We start from the raw sequence: 21,570 nt of genomic DNA on the forward strand, positions 1-21,570 counted from the left end.
AAATGAAAAGTATAAATTCTGTACATGTTCCAAAAAGTCGATTGTTTAAATTTAAAATTCAAATAAAATTAGATTATTTTATTTTTCTACCTACCTAAATTTTAAACACTTTATACTGTATTTCGCTATGTTCTGATTATATTCTGGAATAAAAATTTGAAATTACTTAAACAAATCGCAATCATTTTTAAATTCTCAAAAAGAAAAGGATAAATCACAGATTTTATCGATTATCATTAATCTTATTCTTTATCGATAATTATTGATTAGGATTTCCTGTCACTTGCTTATTATTTCGATCTACTACGAAGTCAGGATAAGGTTTATTGTTTACAATTAAAGGAAATAAGACAATCTATTTTTAAAAGATTGATTTTCTCGAAAAAAATTTCCACCTGGACTTCGTGGAAGGTTACAATTGACTAATGAAAATTACCATAACTTTACACATACCTATGTCGAGGATTAGTCCATTGATTATCTATAGGTATTGATGTTTTTAGAATTCGAAGTCGAAAAGGCATTTTTTTTGAGAATGAAATGTGTCCTAGCTAAGAGAAATGCCGGCTTAACGAACAACGGATACAAGGTGAGTTTTTTCATGTTGATTTATGAATGATTTTTACTAAGACAGCATGTCTCGTGAATACCTTTTGCACGGTCAAAACAAAACAAAAAAAAAACTCTCTTCCTTTCACTTTGCCAAGAAATGTTTTTTTTCCTTCAACAAAACCAAAGTTCAGGGTGCTACTTTTGTAAATCTATTGTCTGCAGCGGATGTAAAAAAAAAGATACAATTTTACCTGAATTTAACGTTGTGTCCCTATTTTTTTTAGTCTCGAATCTATAATAGTCGTGAGCAGAATCATTGTAGTTTGTAGGTACAAATACCTATCTGCAGCGTTTTAATTGTCAATTCAGAGAACGTATTTTTCTCTAAATATCTAATTAGTTCATTAGTCGCTGTCGCTTACCTAATTAGACAGAGTTAAAATAAAATTACAATATTAGGAATCTACACTCTTTTATTTTAATTAAAAATTAAATTATTGGTAAATTTAGAGAATCTCGAAACAATAGGTAACTCATTAATATTAATAGTAGGTATACGCTGTGTTATGTTGAACGTAAGCCTAATTTGTAATAGTTATGAGCTTCTTCACTGCCAGTCCTTCAACAAATATCAACTCATCTACTGTACCGAAGGTAAAGTTTACTTTTACTGTAACTTACCACGCCATTTTGTACAAATACTAGTAACTTACTATACATAGATAGGTAAGGTATATTGTTTACTTATAGGCGGTGCTTTGTAAGGGGAACTGAATGTTGAGGGCGGCCTCGTGATGGCGCATACATTATCAGGCTCACCTGTGGCAAATACCTATTCGCTTTATGCTTTCGCGCTATAGTGTTTATATTAAAGCGGATCGTTTACAATGTTGTCAATGGATAGGCCTATCTGAAGGATTAGGGACATTTCAACTGAAATCTCATACAATACACTATTATTCCCCCTTAGAAGCATTTCTAACATTTTCATAGGTTGATTTTTTTCATTTTTTTCCCCCGGGAGATTCATAATAATATAATTCTTATTTACCGCCCATCACGAGAATTTGCAGGAGGTTGAAATTTCTACACTGGAAGAAATTTTTCATCAAAAACGAATCGATGAATCTTATTGATTTTCATGTACTCCTCCTTCCTCGACTTTTGAAAAACTCTTTGATCTTGATCCATAGTCTATTTTTTTCAATACCGAAGTGAAGTTGGCTCAAAAAAGATGACCCCTCCGGCCCTCCCTCTCACTTACTCAGGAGACCGTAACGATTTTATAAGGACATTTTGCGGTTTGAGTCGAAAGATTGCAATTGAAAAATCAATATTAGTTTTTGTCGGAAAATCATCGATTCTACGTAGCTTTTCTTTTTATGGTCACAATTTTAAGATTCCAAATCACGAAAACCGCAGCTTTTGATTATGAATTAGAAATTAAAACTTACAGTGTCACTGAAAAAAAAAAAAAAAAATTATAAATTTTTCTTAAAGTACCTAACAGAAAAATGTGCATTAAAAAATGTAGTGAAATAGTAGATACAGTTAGGTTTAGGTACAATAGGTACAAGGGATGGGGTATCCCAACAGGCAAGAAATTTTTGAACCAGACAAAAAAAAATCAAAAGAGCATCTATAGAAATATACGGACTAAACTTTGAACACTGAGTTCCACTTTTCGATCGCCATAACGAATTTTTGAACATTCAGACGCCTATATTTTGTATAGAAAAGTCAAAATGTTGATCATTGAAGTAGGTACATATTACTCAAATTTGAATTTTTTAAGTCGCGACAGCTCGCAGTTTCAAGCCAGTTCGGCGGTGGTAACATTTACGGGAAAAAATAAAATATTTTGTACATTGGTTTTTTGTCGAAAATTGAAATGGGAAGGGCTGATGAGGGAACTACTTTATAGTATGTATATAGAACTTATAATTTTAGAAATTTCAGTTTTCCACGACTATCTCAGAAACAAAACTACCGACAAAGTAGATGATTGAAAATTTTATATAAAACTTTTGGTTTCTACCAATTTTGCAATCGAATACTTCGTTTCATTTCTAGAGTAGGTATCTCAAAATTTCAATAACGTGCACAATTGTTCAAAAATTTTAAAAATTGAAATTATGGAATTGAATTTTACATTTTTTTTTTGAATTCATAAATACAAATTTTTCATTATTTAATAATTACTTTTTTTACGTGAGAGGCGAATATCATGAAGGTATTTTGTTATGAAAAAAATAGGTACTCGATTACAAAGCGGTGGATAAACATTTATTTTAAAAAAATTTCAAATGGTTGGTAGTAGGTACTTAACTCCGTCGTAAGGGGTTAAACTTTTTAAATTTTCAAATTTTATGCAAAATTTTTTTATTTTTACCTATTGAAAAATAAACGTTGGTAGATAGCTAAAATCCTGCAGAGAGAAGAGGTTCTTTTTGAGATTACGATGCCTAAAATTATTTTCCAAGCTCATTTCAATAATTCATCAATTATTTTGAAACAGTCTCCGACTTGACCTCAAAATTTGAACTTGATGTTGAAATATTTTGATGCAGAATTAAAATCCATTTTTTCTTGTTTCAAAAAATTGAAACAAAAAACTTCAATTTTTTCACCAAAAGGGTCGTTCATTCACTATTTTTTATGAAATTCAACATAAATTTGTCTCGAACCCAAAACTAAATACTCGATAGGAACAAAGTCACACAAAAATGTATTGTACGTAGATGGTTAGATACTTTGCACATGGAAGCCACTTTACACCTGTAGGCAATAGGCACAGGTAGGTGCGTAATTCGAAATCGGTGGTTTTTCCTTGAACATCTGGAACGTGCTTGAGAATATGAAATAAGCAACAGGTACCCACAAAGCATTTTTTTTTCTATAATTCACGTAAAATCGATTCGAGAATAGGTATAAGAAAAACGCTGCATCCACAACAATGTTTCGTATACTTAGTTACATTTCTGAATTGTCTTATTTTATTCACGAGATCACGTTCGTTACCAATAAAGACATTCACGCGGTAGGAGAAAAAATGTGAAAAATTCCTCGTAGGTGAGCACACGGGTTATGAGAAAAAAAAAGATATACCTATTGTAGGTAAAAAAAAGGTTTAGTAATATAACATAGCTGAGGGAATATAAGGAAGAAAAGCGAGTACGCGTGGTATTTCCAACAACTGGACTGTTTATTTAAACGCGAGTTAACTTTTGAACGTTTTTATAGGTGATACATTGTTCGGGTTATTTAAAGGTGAGACCATTTATACCACAAAATGGTGCTGGACCACCGCAATACCATAATGTTGGTTTAGTCGCTATTGGACATTCTTTACCACCTTCTGCTATTACGGAGATAAAATTACATTGTAATATGTTCATGTTTCGTGCAAGTATGGATTTCAAGTTGATCTTCCTGGACGCCGGGTAAATATAATAGATATACTCGCGTAGAACTTGGCATGATGTAGTGGTTGCTTGTACAACAGCAGAAGGTACACACCGTTTCGTTTCACTAAAGTTCACTTTGCTCTCGTGCTCGTATATTTACTTACACGAAATACGCGCACAGTGGTCTTTTTCAGATGCGCATTCTCAGGAAAATCAATTGCCGCCTATACGAAAACCCTTCGACAAACAAACCGGCAGCGTTTACAAAACGCTGTTTTTTTATTTGCTCTGCACTTTTTTTTTTTTTTTTTGTTTCCCTCTTTACATATGAACATCTCTACCAGGCTTAAATATTCAATAAAAGTGTTTGAACTGGTGTCATTTTTCGGTGGCATCGTATATCAGCGTTTCAACCACCGCGTGTCAGCTCCTAGCCGACCAAAAGTTAACACATTCTAAAAACGAATTTTATGGCACTATCGTAAAAATGTTTTTATAGCCGCGTCGTTTTTCTATAGACTAGATAACCCGTTTTTCGCGCATACTGCGCTCCTCTTCTAGACGTGAATTGTTCATTTTGAAAATTTTGAAAGTATCTTTTTTCGCCTATAATTCCCAAAAAGTCTTGCTTTTTGCTAACATTGTTAATGTTGCTTTTTGCCGGAAATTGTGAAAGTTCATGGCTGCTTTAATAATTGTCAGAAAAAAAATTGTTTCAAAGCAAAAATTCCAATAATTGGTACTTTTTCATCAAAAATAACCCAAAGCGTAAATTGTTCTCTAAAATATCCTGAAAAGCATCACTCTGTCATCGCTTTATCATTCATTAAAATAATGTCCTACTTTTCTACAAAAATTGAAAAAAAGTATCAGCTTTCTTATAACAATTGCCTGAAAAGTCATGGTTTCATTTAAAGTTGGCAAAAATTTCAAGTTTTAGGCAAAATTGCGAATTAGGCTACCTACTTATCACTTTTTTAGCAGAAGTTGCTGAAAAATTCCAAAAATACTTGTTTTTTTTTCCTACAGTTGAAATGAAACTAACACATCGGATTGGATCTAATACCACATAACTGAAAATTTCAAAGTTTCACTTAACTTTGACCTGGAAATTTTTTGAGCTTTCTTCAAAACTGCAAATGTGTCAAAATGTATTTTATGGCAAGCTTTTTCTAAGCAGACTATGAGTACTCTAAATATTGGTTCGGTACTGGAGAATATGTACTTCAATAAAATACCTAGGTACTTACTTGACACAATTTTAGAAATATTCCAAGATTTCCGAGTCAAAAATGCAATTAGGAATTTCCTTAAAACGTGACTCTAATTTTGTCAAGGACTCACAAAAAAAATTCAACCCCTCAGTTGAAAAATCTAAACTCCTACATATAACAGTAGACATTTTCCCAAATAGTACGAAACTTGCATAAGTTGATGAAAAAGTGAGATGCTAGATATAACCACTCCAGAACTCAAAAAAATGAAACCATGGTTCCAGGATTAATTTTGATACCCAATGTGCTAAAAATAGCACTTTTTCATGTGTACATCAACTCCGTTGTTTTTCTGTTTTGAGCTATTTAAAAACTTTTTAAAGCTCCTTCAGAAACTTTTCAACTTTTGATAAAAACCATCACAACTAAAGTTTAAAAGCTATTTTCAAATTAAAATATTATTGAGAAGTAGAGAATACTGATTGTATGAAGCTTTTTCATGTTTTTTAAGCTTTAGGATTTCATTTAAGCTTTCTTCAAAACTGCGAATGTGTCAAAATGTATTTTATGGCAAGCTTTTTCTAAGTAGACTATGAGTACTCTAAATTGGTTCGGTACTGGAGAATACTAATTTTTTATGTCATATCTGAAGCTTTCTAAACAATTTTCAGCTTTAAGCTTTCTTCAAAATTTCACGAATATGGTCAAAAAGTATTTTTTGGCAAGCTCGATATAGGTAGACTATACATAGGGTGGTTGCGGGTTAGATGCCGGTGCGGGTTAGATGCCGGTGTGGTCACCAATCGCTCCCTATCAACTCTTTCTGAAAACTGATTAGCACAGATTATACCTTAAGGTGAACATAGTTTGTGTTAAAGTTTTGATCTGTGACGGTTATTGTTAACCTGGTTTGATATGCGAATGAAAAAATTTATGTAGCTAAAACCAGTGATACTTTTTTCACTTAATTTTTGAAACGCATTTTTTCTCCAGAAAAAGTGTTTCAAAACTGCATGTAAGTATCTCACGCATAAGTATATACCTTGAACTAACATATTCAAGCAAATTTACAAAAATTTGTTTCAATTCTGGTATGAAAATTGACCTTGCAATCTGACCCATCATTTCGGGATAGATGCCGGTTTTTGTGAGCGGGATAGATGCCCATAGTAATTAAATGGGAGTGAGGAAGGTGAAAATTTTTTTTGTCAATACTGCGGCAAAAAGTCCAAAAATGATGGTTTTTTAAATATTTTCAACTGGCGTGGTCAATTTTTGGAATTACATTCATTTTTAACACATATTGTCAATTCTCAAAAACACCTTTTTCATTTTTTTATTAATTAAACTTCCATTGTGAATTTTTGATGTTCATTTTATTTATTGTGCATGAAATATAAGAATTTCATCGAATTCAATCTTCCAGGAGCCTTTTTTGGGGGGGTTTTGGGTAGTGGCATCTATCCCTCACCAAATCGGCATCTAACCCGCACTGGGGGGATAGATGCCAGTAGGTGCGGGTTAGATGCCGGTCAAAAAGTGACCTTGTTTTTTTTTCAAATTGCAAAAAAACTACTGGATAAAAAAAATTACGCTTTTAGTATAATATAGAGGAATAATTGCTCTACCGATTCGCGCAAATTTGAAATCATTTCGATGAAAATTATGGCAGTGAGGCTCGAAAAACCGCGACACACCGGCATCTAACCCCCGACTATGGGCATCTAACCCGCAACCACCCTACTTTAAAATATTCATTGGGCACTGGAGTATTCTAATTTTTACATCATATCTGAAGGTTTTTGAACTTTTTTCAGCTTTAAGCTTCCTTCAGAATTTTGCGAATATGGTCAAACATTTTTTTTTGGGGAGCTCTTTTTAGGGAGACTATACATACTTAAAATATTCATTGGACACTGGAGAATTTTAATTGTTCTCATGAAGTATGACGCTTTTTGAACTTTTTAAAGCTTTAAGCTCCTCCATGACTCACCCCACAACCTCACCAAAAAAATAACTCCAGATTCGAACTGTACGACCTCGAAAACATATCAATCTACATATCACACAATAATATAAGAAACATTTGACATTTGAGCTTTTTTTGAACTTTAAGCTTTTTTCAAAACTTTACGAATATGGTCAAAAAGTATTTTTGGCAAGCACATTCTAGGTAGGCCATACATACATTAAAATAGTTATTGGGTGGGTACTGAAAAATTCTAATTGTTTGTCATGTATAACGTTTTTTGAACTTTTTTGAGCTTTGAACTTTTTACAAAATTCTACAAATATGGTCAAAAAACATTTTTTGGCAAGCTCTTTCTAGGTACACTATACGTACTTGCGCGTATACATCGACACAGTCATTTATACTACCTTGAACTTTTTGAGCTTTTTGAAGCTTTTCAAAGCTTGAATCAGAACTTTCCAAAGTTTTGATACCACAACCCCACCAAAAAACTGACTCCAGATTCGAACTCTACGACCTCGAAAACATATCAATCGACATATTACACAATATAATATAAGGAAAATATGACATTTGAGCTTTTTTGAGCTTTAAGCTTTTTTCAAAAACTTTACGAATATGGCCAAAAAGTAGTTTTTGGCAAGCACTTTCTGGGTAGACCTCTTACGTAATTTAAAATGTTTATGGGGTATTGAAGAATTCTAATTGTTTACGTCATGTACAAAGCTTTTTCAACTTTTTCGAGCTTTAAGCTTTTTATAAAACTTAACAAATATGGTCAAAAAGTATTTTTTGGCAAGCTCTTTCTAGGTGGACCATACGTACTTTCGCGTATACATCGTCACGCTTGTTTATACTGTATCAATTTTTGAGCTTTTTGAGTCTTTTGAAAGCTTTTTTCAAAACTTTTTGAACTTTTGAACAAAACCTGCACATCTACGGGTCAAAAGCTTTTTTTTTTAGACATCGTCGAACAAAATCGGTTCGGCGGTTCTTCCAAACGAACAATCACAAAAAAAACACCTTGCTATTAATATATAGATATTGAGTTTTTTTTGAGTTTTAAAGCACAAATTTTTTGTGAACTTTTTTCTTCAACATTTGACTTTTTTAGATGCTCTTTCAAGGTATAATATACGTACTACTGTGAATACGTGACATATGCTACATATAGGCTAAAATCAATTATTGAGCTTTTTTGAGCTTTATGTCACAACTTTTTTGTAAACTTTTTTTTTGACATTGGACTTCTTTCGATGCTCTTTCAAGGTATAATATACATATTTCTCTATATATGTCGAATGCACTACGTATAAGCTAAAATCAATTATTGAGCTTTTTTGAGCTTTAAGGCACAACTTTTTTGTGAACTTTTTTCTTCAACATTTGACTTTTTTAGATGCTCTTTCAAGGTATAATATACGTACTACTGTGAATACGTGACATATGCTACATATAGGCTGAAATCAATTATTGAGCTTTTTTGAGCTTTATGTCACAACTTTTTTGTAAACTTTTTTTTTGACATTGGACTTCTTTCGATGCTCTTTCAAGGTATAATATACATATTTCTCTATATATGTCGAATGCACTACGTATAGGCTAAAATCAATTATTGAGCTTTTTTGAGCTTTAAGGCACAACTTTTTTGTGAACTTTTTTCTTCAACATTTGACTTTTTTAGATGCTCTTTCAAGGTATAATATACGTACTACTGTGTATACATCAAATGCGCTACGTATGGACAAAAATCAATTATTGAGCTTTTTTGAGCTTTACGGCGCAACTTTTTGAACTTTTGATTAAAACCTGCACATCTACGGGTCAAAAGCTTTTTTTTGAGACTTCGTCGATCAAAATCGGTTCAGCCGTTCCTGAGATCTCGCTGTCACAAGAATCCGGTCATAATTTTAATATATAGATACACAAATATTTGAATAATTTTTTCCCGCGACGACGTAGCAGTGTAGCTCTTTTTCATTTTCTATCTTGAAATTACCATTAGCCTGTATTTTCAGTCCAGAAAAATTATATCCCTACACCAGGCTGAGAATACATTTGTATATTTTTGGAACTGCGATAAATCTTCCAGTGACATGAAACGGAAAATGTACCCTCGATTTAAAGCTCGAAGCAGCCATTTTAAAAATAAGTTATTTTTGTGAGCATGAAATCATTGTATCGATACGTTTCAGGGTATCTCAGTTGACTGGCTACGAGCCTCATGATTTAATCGAAAGGACTTTATATCATTATATTCATGCTAGTGATGTCTACCACATGAGAGTAGCGCATGAAATTTGTAAGTAAAAAATATTTTTGGCTATTTGGTATTAAAATTAATTAGATAATGGGTATTTAAATTTAAGTTTAGTGAAATAATTATTAGATAAATAAGATAAGAATCAGCTTAGGTTCGTCGTGCTTCAGCAACAATTATTTCTCCTGATTCTTTAGCTAGAGGGGTTGCTCTTTTGCTGAACCATTAGTTCGTTTTGGGCCCATTCCGCTATTTCTTCCTTTTCTCTGAATACTGGAGGAAGTAAACAAAAAAAAATGGAGAAAAGATTTAAAAAAAAAATTATAACGATTTTTTAAATAAATTCACTTTTGAGGAGAAAATGCACTTTCTGATCGTTCTTTTCTTATGCGTGCTCATTCTATTACTAATACAAGCTCTTTCCAGAACTAAAATCAAACAGTTTTTAAAAAAACCTACCCAATTCTACATAAATGACCAATTTTTCCTGATGAAATATTGAAGAAAATTTGTGAAAATTGTAAAAAAAAAAATGAGGAATGGAAAACTCTGAACCTCCTATTTTCTTGCAATTTTACAATTTTTTGATAATAGGTGTTGGTCTTGGTATAAATTTAATATTTTTCATGATAGAAAAACATCTACAAACTTGAAAACCTGTATTTTAATTTAAAAAAAAAAAAAAACTAGACAGCTGCGCTTAGCGCAGCTGCAACAGTGTGCTTCGCTTATTTTGTTACAAAAGTAAAACCCAATTTTGAAAAGTACAACGCAATTTTGATTTTGAAAGCACAACGCGAATTTGAAAAACAAAGCACAACGCGGTTTTGAAAAAACGCAATTGGGATTTCAAAAGCAGAACACAATTTTGATTTTGAAAGCACAATGCAATTTTAAAAAAAACACAACTTCCAAACAAAGCAAAACACGATTTTGAAAAAAGAAGCACAATAAGATTTTTTAAAAAAGGGCACAGCGCAATTTAAAAAAAAAACAAACAATTTTGAAAATAAAAACGTAATTTTGAAAAAATAAGCACAACACGATTTTGGAAAAAAAAGCACATAGTGAATTTGAAAAAAAGCACAGCGCAAATTCAAAATTAAAACGTGATTTCAAAAAAAAAAAAGAATGCAAATTTGGAAAAAAAAGCACAATGTGAATTTGAAAAAAAGCACAACGCGATTTCGGAGAAAAGCACAACGCGACTTCAAAAAAAAGCACAACGCGATTCCGAAAAAAATCACAATGTGATTTCGAAAAAAGCAAAATAAAGCACAACGAGATTTTGGGGAAACAAGCACAACGCGATTTCGGTAAAAAAGCAAAATAAAGCACAACGCGATTTCAAAAAAAAGCACAACGTGACTACAGAAAAAAAAGCACAACGCGATTTCAGTAAAAAAAAGCACAACGCGATTTCAGAAAAAAGTCAAAAATAGCACAACGCGATTTCTGAAAAAAGTCAAAAAAAGGAAAACGCGATTTCAGAAAAAAAGCACAACACGATTTCGAAAAAAAAAGCACAACATGATTTCAAGAAAAAAAGCAAAATGCGATTTCGAAAAAAAACAAAATAAAGCACAACGCGATTTTGGGGAAAAAAGCACAACGCCATTTCGGTAAAAAAGCAAAATAAAGCACAACGCGATTTAGAAAAAAAAAGCACAACGCGATTACAAAAAAAAAGCACGACGCGATTTCAGTAAAAAAAAGCACAACACGATTTTGGAAAAAAGCATAAAAAAGCACAACGCGAATTTGAAAAAAAAGCACATCGCGAATTTGAAAAAAAGCACAACGCAGATATGAAAAAAAGCACAACGCAAATTTGAGAAAAGCACAAGCGATTTTGAAAAAAAAAGCACAACTCGAATTTGAAAAAAAGCACAACGCGATTTTGTAAAAAAAGCACAACTTGGTTACAAAAAAAAAAGCACCACAACGCAAATTTGAAAAAAAACCACAAGCAATTTTGAAAAAAAAGCACAACGCGAATTTGAAAAAAAAAGCACAACGCAAATTTGAAAAAAAAACACAAGCGATTTGAAAAAAAGCACAACGCTACTTTGAAAAAAAGCACAACTTGGTTACAAAAAAAAGCACAACGCAAATTTGAAAAAAAAGCACAACGCGAATTTGAAAAAAAAGCACATCGCGAATTTGAAAAAAAGCACAACGCGAATTTGAAAAAAAAAAGCACAACGCAAATTTGAAAAAAAAAACAAGCGATTTTGAAAAAAGCACAACGCGAATTTGAAAAAAAAGCACAACTTGGTTACAAAAAAAAGCACAACGCAAATTTGAAAAAAAAACCACAAGCGATTTTGAAAAAAAGCACAACACGAATTTGAAAAACATCACAACGTGATTCAGAAAAAAAAGCACACTGTGAATTTGGAAAAAAGCACAAGTCGGTTTCAAAAAAAAGCACAACGCAAATTTAAAAAAAGCACATCGCGAATTTGAAAAAAAAGCACAATGCAAATTAAAAAAAAAAAGCACAACGCAAATTTGAAAAAAAACCACAAGCGATTTTGAAAAAAAGCATAACGCGAATTTGAAAAAAAATCATAACGCGAATTTGAAAAAAAAGCACAACGCGATTTTGAAAAAAAAAGCACAATATGAAATTGAAAAAAAGCACGACGTGAATTTGAAAAAAAAGCACAACGCGAATTTGAAAAAAAGGCACAACTCAGTTTCAAAAAAAAAAGCACAACGTGAATTTGAAAAAAATCACAACGCGATTTAGAAAAAAAAGCACAACATGAATTTGACAAAAATCACATCGCGAATTTGAAAAAAAAGCACAACACAACTTTGAAAAAAAGCACAATGCGATTTTGAAAAAAAAGAACGCGAATTTGAAAAAAAACACAACATCATTTTGAAATAAAAAGCACAAAGCGATTCCGAATAAGTACACTATGCTATTCTGAAAGCTCCTGAGTTGAAAGCATATGCGACTCCAAAAACGCTACGGTACTGAGAGAACCTCTTGGGAGCACAGCAAAATCACAAATGACTGGTGGGTTTTGATTCCGAAAGGGTAACCACCTGCTTGCGGTGTCTAGGTACTGAATGTGTGTAAATGAAACACCTGCAGGCGTTCTAAAAACCTTTCTCAAAATTGAACAATAGAGAAATGTTTTAAATTGAACAAAGGGAAAGATAACACTGTAGATAAGAATATTTTAGGACACCTGCGGTGTTACATTTTAAAACGGATTTTGGCTTCCCTTTTGATAAATATAACACCACAGGGGGTCGGCTTCACTTTTGATAAAACCTTTTCCTTTGTTCAATTTTGAAAAATAAATTCGAAAATTGAACAATAGAAAAGATTTTAGAACCCCTGTGGTGTTACATAAATTTCGAAATTTAACTGAGGTCGGCTTTGCTTTTGTCGGCGTTCCTTTTGATATGGCCCTTTTCCCCTTTTTATTCTTTTTTTTGGTACAAATTTTCGTAATAAATTGAACAATAGAGAAATGTTTTAAATTGAACAAAGGGAAAGATAACACTGTAGACAAGAATATTTTAGGACACCTGCGGTGTTACATTTTAAAACGGATTTCGGCTTCCCTTTTGATAAATATAACACCACAGGGGGTCGGCTTCACTTTTGATAAAATCTTTTCCTTTGTTCAATTTTGAAAAATAAATTCAAAAATTGAACAATAGAAAAGATTTTAGACCCCTGTGGCGTTACATAAATTGCAAAATTTAACTGAGGTCGGCTTTGCTTTTGTCGGCGTTCCTTTTGATATGGCCCTTTTCCCCTTTTTATTCTTTTTTTGGTACAAATTTTCGTAATTAATTGCAATTACTCAAGAAGCTAATTGAGTAATTGCAATTATAATTACGGCGTTCCATGCCTCACATTAAACCACACCTACCTACAAAAATTTAAAAAAAATCGGTCCATCCATCCATCTTAGAGAACATTCGTTCCAAAGAATTTTTCCACTTTCAGACCGAAACTAATAGTGTGCTACGCACACTAAAAAAAAAAAAAACGATAAAAGTGTAAAATAACAGTACTTTGGATTACATAAGTAGGGTATTTTTTTAAAAATAGAAATGTTTAAGCAATGCTTTCTTTAATTACTCGTAATATTTTCGGTTTTTTCTTCCTTCTGGTTTTTGGAAATAAAATTGTAAAATTTTGAAAAACCGAACTGGGAGGTGAGAATTGGGCCCAATCTTTCCATAACGTTTTTAAATTACCTATACCTATAGCTCCATAAAACATGAAAAAAACAGGTTTTATAGCTTTACCTATTAATTACTCCAAAAAATCAGAAAATCACAAATCCTTCAATTTTGAACACACAGAAACTTTTTTTGAGTTGTCCTGAAAAGTTGTGAATTTACAACTCAAAGCGACTCACACTTCACTCGAAAGCTTTTCTTGACTAGTAAAAAGTACATAATCATCTTTTCCATATCACTGTTTTTGCCTTACCCCTTTCCTTTCCACCAAATTCAAATATTGAATCACCAACAAGTCTCCCTTCCCACACCCCCTCCTAGAAAATCTTTCATTTTCAAAATAAAACCATCAGTTTTACATTTTTTTATATTTTTTATTTATTTTTTTTAGTGATAAAAAAAGGCCAAGTCACAACCAAATATTACAGATTTTTAACAAAAGAAGGAGGCTGGGTGTGGATGCAAAGTTATGCAACCATTGTGCACAACAGTCGGTCATCTAGACCTCATTGTATAGTCAGCGTTAATTATGTATTGAGGTAAGGTGAACGTGCAAACTCAAAAACTACATTGTACTCAATGGATAGGTATAGAGGTAGCTAATGTTTTAATGTGGCTTTGTAGTGATATAGAATATAAAGACGTAATGTTAGCTTCCCCTACGACCGAAGATAATTTCTGCGACATACCCACAATGTCAGTGAAAATTCGAATGTCTGGAGTAAAGCGATCAGCATCTTCATCGCCTCCTCCACCGCCATCCAAATATTTCAAAATAGAAGACGAATATAGTGATTCGAGCGGAGGAAGCGGTTATTACAACGATTATCCAACGAATTCGGTAATTAAACTGCGATATTAAAACCAATAACCATCTCAGCCACTTGATCTTTCCAGAATGCTAATTAATCTGTAATATATCGATTACACAGCATATTGCCGCCACATCAACTCCGCTAACTTATCAGCCTTCGACTCCCGTATCTTCTACAAATTTTGGTACAGTGGACGATTACATGTGCTCAGATTTATTATATAATGGATTAGTGAGACCATTTAGCGCCAGTTCTACCAGTACTAACACCAGTTCTTCGAATGAAAGTTGCAGCAGTACAAATGCAATAGACAATCAGCAAATGTTACCGTGTTCTTTTCAAACGAACGCAATTCCCCAGCAAACTCCTCCTTTGCATCATTATCAGCCTCCGTACGATCCTCCAAATCATTATATTCCTCACGCGTACTAGCCCTTTAGACGCCCTAATTTCTACTGATACTCAGAATAAATACGTATATTTTTTTCTCTTTTTTGATGACTATACGAAATGATTTGACAATACTTTTCAATTGTTTTGTATTACTTCTTTTTTTACGTATCCTTTTTAATTTTTAAGGTTTTAGTCTATTTATGTGCGTAAGTAGATATTCATCATTAAATGATGTTTTTTTTTATTTTTTAGTCCAGTTAAATTAATTTATGAAATGGAATTCATTTCATAGAGTGTGTGACTATATAGCAAACTTCCGTTACCGGATTATAAATTAGAGCAGACTTGCAAATCGCTTATTTTTGGATAAATTTGCGTTTTGAAAATTTTGTTCTTCTTCGATATTTCGACTAATTAAGCCAAAACATCGAAATTTATCATTCCTGAAACTGGGAAGATATTTTGAAACGCAATGGTGCCTACTTTTCAGTCATTATTGAAAATTTCATAAGTTTTTGGCTTTCTGCAATTACTTAGCAATAATGGTCCAAAAATTGGCACACCTCCGTTCTAAAATATTTTCCCTGTTTCAGAAATTATATTTTTCGATGTTTTGGCATGATTAATGCGAAGTATTGTAAAACAAAAATTTTCAAATCATGAATAAATCGGTTAGGTTGAAAAACACGATTTTTTCGAAAATGCCCTTTTTTTGAGAGCTGATTTTTCCTCTCCATGGGCACTTCCGGAGCTAAAACGTTTTCTGAATGACTTTCAACTCAAAGTGAAGGTTTCTGCTGAATTCAGTCAAAAAAAGGTTGACCTTTTCTTGGGAGGGGGGATTTAATCAGAATGTTGAAGAAATGGCACCAAAAGACAGGAAAAAATTGGAAATACATACTTCGAATACATTCTCAATTGCATGTGTGAAGAAAACAAATTTCTCATCTCCTGTCGAATTCTTAAAATGGGTTCGTTATCTTAACAGGGGTATTATATGTATAAACAATCAAGTTTTGTTACCCATTTCTATTTTTAATCGGATTTTGATCCTTTATTTTTCATTTTCTCATGTTGTTAAAGCTCTAAGAAATACAGATATTGTGCAAAAAAATGTTAAAAGGTAATTTTACAAAAAGGTGACCTTAAATTTAGCCATTACCTCAGGCACGAGTAAATAAAAAATTTAAAAAGTCGATTCGATTCGCATTCCAATTTGAAAAATTGTAGAGTAGCTTTCTTTTGATATGTTATCTGAACTACTCCAAAATAAGTACCCTGAAAATGAATAATGTGTACACTGTCCTGAAAAAAATAACAGGTGTTTGACATTTTAATTCTATTTTGGGAACCCCTTTGATATTTATTAATTTATTATGATTTAAATAAGTTCTCAGTGCAGATTTGAAACCAGTTTCCAACAGCAGTTTATAAAATAAAGATTTGAAATGAAAATAAGAGGGTCAGACAGTATTTATAAATCATTTTCTAAAAAAGTATCAACCATCCACTTCCAAAATTGGGATTTTTTACAATGGTGTGAGGTTATACCTACTTAGCATTCAATTTCAGGATATAAAAATTCAAATAGCCAAAAGTCATGAACAAAAACTTGGCTGATACCTAGGCTTAGTGGCCCACACTTCTCACTAGATGAAAAATTTCATCGCTAAATTAACTGGACTATTATATTCACGCTTGTACTTTTTGAAGAAAAAATATAATTTTTTCTTATACTTAATTAATGTTCTACTACATAAAAAGTATTCGAGTGTTGTCTTTCACTTTGATATAAACCTCATTAAAAAAAAGGGGTAAAACAATAAAAGGGTGGAAACTGACATAATGATCGCCTCGCGCTATTAAAACTCAAACTACGTAAGTATGTTCAAAACGTTTTGAAAGTTTTCTCAAAGCATTTGCCTATCACTTCTATGAAACATATCTATAAAGTTTTAAGTTTTTCAACAAAGCAAATGAGAACCGGGGGAAGGGGGGTGGATAAGCAAGTTGAATGTTTTACCTCAACTATTATTCCATAATGATTACTTTTCATCGAATATTTTTAATGTATTTATTTTTGCGATACTCCTGATTTTTATATCATGTTATTGTAATATACCTACTTTGTAATTAACGTATTGAATTTATAAATGTGTAAAATTTTTTACTCGGTAAATATATGTATTTTGATGTAATTATACGAGCGGATTGTTATCCACGAATGTTGATATTAGGTCATGAAAAATCTTCGATATGGAGGCAGAGGTAATAAGAGTACTGTATCGAAGATGCACGCGGTCAAAAATACGATGATTCGTGACTAATATAAAATCCGAGGCTAGTCGTGATCACTAATAGCCATAAGATGAAATTGACATTATAAACGCCTGTACTTGTTCGGATACCTAGGTTCGTAAAATTGTAGTAATAATAATAATAGGATCGTAGGACGAAATCGATAGTTATTGCGTAAAAACGATGACCGCTGTCGTTAAATTCCGTCATTCAAATAATTATTCGTCGCAAAACCGCAATCCGTACCTCAAAGGTATCGATATAAACAGACTGTAAAAAGACAGTGTGAGAAAGTACATTAAAGCATTGTCAAGTGATTTGTTTAATTGGATGAGCTGACAAGGGTTGTTTGTCGCACATAAGAACCTCTCTACAGGGGTGCTGGGTAATTGAGCGTGTGCAAACGGAAGCCAGCCAGCGCGCCCTCTGAAAGATACTCCCGCCCAATAATGTCTCAGCTTGAGCACTCGCTAATAGTCGAGTCGTCCCCTATTGCAAACTACCGTATGTTCCAATTAATTTCCAACTTGTTTTACGAGTCATTTCATTCGAACTTTTATAAACTTGGTGATCCTTGTAGCTGGCAATTTTCTGTCGGGAAGTCATCTATACGACGCGCGACGTATATCGACTCTCGCGTTAAATACTTACACGCCTGAAGGAATTGAAAATACTAAAGACTTCGTCATCGTTTTGTTTTGTTTTTTTTTTCTTAAACATACGTATCTACCAACTATAAAGGATATCCATGGGTATTATTACAATCAATTTTTTTTCGAAATTTCAAGAATTTTCTTCAGTCTTAGTCTTTGTGAAAAAAACCAATGGCGCTAATTCGATACAACCCGTGCGTCTATGTCGTTGATGTATGTGTGTCGCGATTAAAATATCAGCTTTTGTTTTGTTCAACAGCTTCCGTGAAAACACCTTTACAACCGGATGGAAGCTGTGGAACGTGACTTTTTCTGTTTACATACAGTGTGACATATACAATTACGAAACTAATTTATATGTACTTACAGCTTGAAGAATTACTACGAAGTAGCGAAATCCTTCTTCGTGACATTTATGGGCAACAGTTTAAGTGAAAAATTGTTCAATAATACTCCTATAAAGTTACTCACATTTTGTAGATACAATTGTTGCGTCGAGAAACGACATAGTAAGAATACTCCAACAAGTACAGCAGTCTAATTATGTAGTAAACACGGTTGACATTAATTTAAAATTTACAGCTGATTACTGAACGCTGAGCAGCACCTTAAAATGGTTTACTTGTTTTGTGTTTTTGATAACTTTGAAAGCTGATGAAAATGAAGCATACATACCTAAAATTACAAAGAAAATACATGTAACCATGATTTTTCTGAAAATTTAAGAGATTGTGCTTTACACTGTACAAAATTTAAAACATATTTACCTGGCATTACGACTCAAATAACAAAAAGTAGGTATGTTTTTTGAGTGAAACATGAGTAACTACTCGATCATTCTTTTGTCATCCGTTTCAATCACCAAAAAAATCATAACATTGTCTCATTCAAAAACGAATGAGTTCATAAAACACGTTGATTTGAAAATAGTACAGCTAAGCTCAATCAACCAACTAACAAATTTGTTTAAAATTCGCAACAAATATACAAAAGCCATGTTTGTCCCGTTTGTTCTCAAATTTCGCAAATGACTGATTGACTGCGCTCAGCGCTGATAAGAAGGTGTGATAACAGATCAACATCACGTGTTTTGGTTAATGACCGTTGCCGCCATTTTCAACAAACGTATTTTTTGATTTTTTTAAACTTTTTTTCCCACTGTTTTTTATTTAATTAAACAAAACCAATAATCAATCAATCACTGATAATTAAATTTTATTTTTTATATTAAAATATTATTAATAATTAAATAGGCACTCCAAGATAAGAATGTGCTGTAAGAACTAAGAAGGTAAACCGTAAGAATAAGAAAAGAAAAACTGACTGATTTTCTGTTCAAATAATTTGAAATGCCGAATGCGAATTATGATCATAAAATGAGTAATGAATGTTGCGAAAAATATGAAAAAAATCTTTCAATGTGTTTAATGTTCAGCATCAACAAGATCTGTACATAAAATAAAATAAAACACATCACATACGTAATAAGTATGTAAAATGTCTTAATGTCCCTCTACATATGTATACCCAGATCCACTTTATGTATACGTAGTAGGTACCTAGTAGATAAAGATATACCAATTAATCAACATTTTTTGCAATTTTTGAACTTTTAGCTCCTTCTTATGATGGTTTTAGCTACATTACTCATGTTCAGGAGCATAACAAACAAATTTTACTTGGACGGGGGGGGGAGAGATGATCTCGAAAATGATTCTATGACGTTTTCTGTAAAACATTTTCTCTAATAACAAATTTTTCTAAAGTCATTTTCTCTAAAACTTTATTCGCTAATGATGAAAATGTCACTTCAAAATCGCAAAATTTCCAACAGCTTAGCTACCAGGTAGTTACTACGTTTATAAATGATGAACCCTGCAAATTGCATTTTTTCATGTCTTCCCAACATATTTATAAACGATGAGATATTTAAATCATATTTTAATCGTATAAGTATGCAGTACAAAAACTCAAATTTAAAAGTAAATATTTTCAAAAGCGAAAAAATACAGATAGGTATGTACCTCGTACCTACCGACTCGAAAACTTTATTTTTTCTGTAATGATTGAGAAAAAAATAACTGCAACTTTCATCCGGTATTACGGCGACGATTTCCTTAATAAACAATGCTTCGCACTTACCATAATACAGGGTGTTCCAGAATAACCTTTCACATTTTGGTGAGCACTGATCTGCGTTCAAATGGTGTTAGGGGAATGGTAAAAGCGGTTCCAGGTAGCCAACACATGCCGAATTATGTTTCAGTATTAATTTTTTACCATGGAGAAGTGGACGGCTGTGCAGCGCGCTTTTATTGTAAAGGCCTTTTTCAAAAATAATGACTCTTACATTAGTGCAATTCGTGCCTTCCGCAAACATTTTAAACTTACCGGTAAAAGTGAAGTGCCATCGAGGCCAACAGTGAAATTATGGGTAAAAAACTTCGAGAAAACCGCTCATGCTTGTAAAAATAAGCCTACAGGTCGGAAAAGATCAGTAAGAACGCCAGAAACAACGGACCGAGTAAGGCATTCAGTACAGACTACCCCTACCACTTCAATACGTAAACGAGCGTTAAATTTAAAAATCAAACCAACTTCTCTGCAACGAATTTTATCTGAAGACCTCAGTTTCCATCCATATAAGATTTTAATCATTCAAAAGTTACAAAAAACTGATTTTGTGAGAAGAAAATCATTTGCCGAGGATATGCTTACAAGAATTGATACTGGTGAGATTCCATTGAACTCGTTACTCTTTACTGATGAAGCTCATTTTTATCTAAACGGTGATGTGAATAAACAAAATATGCGCTACTGGTCGACAGAGAATCCGATGATAATACACGAGAAACCTCTACACTCCGCTAAGTTGACTGTTTGGATGGGCGTGGCTAAATTCGGTATAGTGGGACCGTATGTGTTTGATGAAACGGTGAACGGTGAGAGGTATCGCAAAATGTTAAACGAGTTTCTCATTCCTGAATTGAAACGCAGACACAAGTATAGAGTTACTTGGTTCCAACAGGATGGCGCTACCTGTCATTCCGCAACGGACACGATTTCTTTATTGCGTGAGCATTTTGGTCATCGAATAATTTCGCTGAACACAGAAATTTCATGGCCACCTCGATCCCCTGATTTTTCAGCATGTGATTTTTTTTTATGGGGTTACCTCAAGTCAAAAGTATATCAAGATGATCCTAGGACTCTGAAACAGCTCCTAGATAATATTATTCGTGAATCAAGACTGATTAGAAGAGAAATGCTCAACAAAGTGTTCAATAATTTTAAAAAACGTTTGGTCGATTGTGTCAAAAATGATGGAAAACATCTTGGTGGAATAATTTTTAAAACTTAATTTATAATGAAAACTCAAATATATGGTCTAAAAACGGCACATTTCTACTTCATTTTGGTTATAAAAAAATTTCCGTAACCATTTTTCTCTCAGAGCTACTAATAAAACAAAAGTGAAAGGTTATTCTGGAACACCCTGTATATCCAAACGAAAGTATCAGTTTTCAAGCACAACTTTGAAGTGCTATTGAAAAATCGTTATCGTTTTTATCACAAGGCAGCTAGACAATATGGTATACAGCGAGAAGTGAACTTAAAATGGTTGTGTGAAAAAAAAACATTAGTACTCCACTAATGATATACGAGTACATATTCCAAGAGGTGCATCTATGTAGCACTTTTTTCCTTCGCAGAAGTATCAACTTGAAACCGTATAAAAAAGCGATGACATTGCAAAAGATAATTATTTTCATAAACTACCCGTTATC

The 21,570-nt window shown here is 32.7% G+C and overlaps 2 protein-coding genes across 5 annotated transcripts in view; both read left to right on the plus strand.

Annotated features, from left to right (window-relative positions):
• The window catches only part of sim (single-minded), a 41,745-nt gene extending 24,713 nt beyond the window's left edge, over positions 1-17,032 (plus strand). For all 4 annotated transcript variants that reach the window (XM_065358164.1, XM_065358167.1, XM_065358168.1 and 1 more), the window contains 6 exons: positions 504-589; positions 3,796-3,995; positions 9,341-9,447; positions 14,015-14,162; positions 14,248-14,464; positions 14,556-17,032. In XM_065358164.1, coding sequence (XP_065214236.1) covers positions 504-589; positions 3,796-3,995; positions 9,341-9,447; positions 14,015-14,162; positions 14,248-14,464; positions 14,556-14,870 — 1,073 coding nt within the window. In that variant the 3' untranslated portion in view covers positions 14,871-17,032. The remainder of the gene's footprint in view (positions 1-503; positions 590-3,795; positions 3,996-9,340; positions 9,448-14,014; positions 14,163-14,247; positions 14,465-14,555) is intronic.
• A 2,902-nt stretch (positions 17,033-19,934) lies between these two features.
• Positions 19,935-21,278, plus strand: LOC135841312 (uncharacterized). Its single transcript, XM_065358212.1, has 2 exons — positions 19,935-20,175; positions 20,259-21,278. Exons 1-2 carry the CDS (start codon positions 20,122-20,124, stop codon positions 21,141-21,143), a joined length of 939 nt encoding a protein of 312 aa, XP_065214284.1. The 5' UTR covers positions 19,935-20,121; the 3' UTR covers positions 21,144-21,278.
• The last annotated feature ends 292 nt before the right edge of the window (positions 21,279-21,570 follow it).

This window comes from Planococcus citri, chromosome 3 (genome assembly GCF_950023065.1).
Source record: "Planococcus citri chromosome 3, ihPlaCitr1.1, whole genome shotgun sequence".
In the NCBI taxonomy this organism is placed as follows: Eukaryota; Metazoa; Arthropoda; class Insecta; order Hemiptera; family Pseudococcidae; genus Planococcus; species Planococcus citri.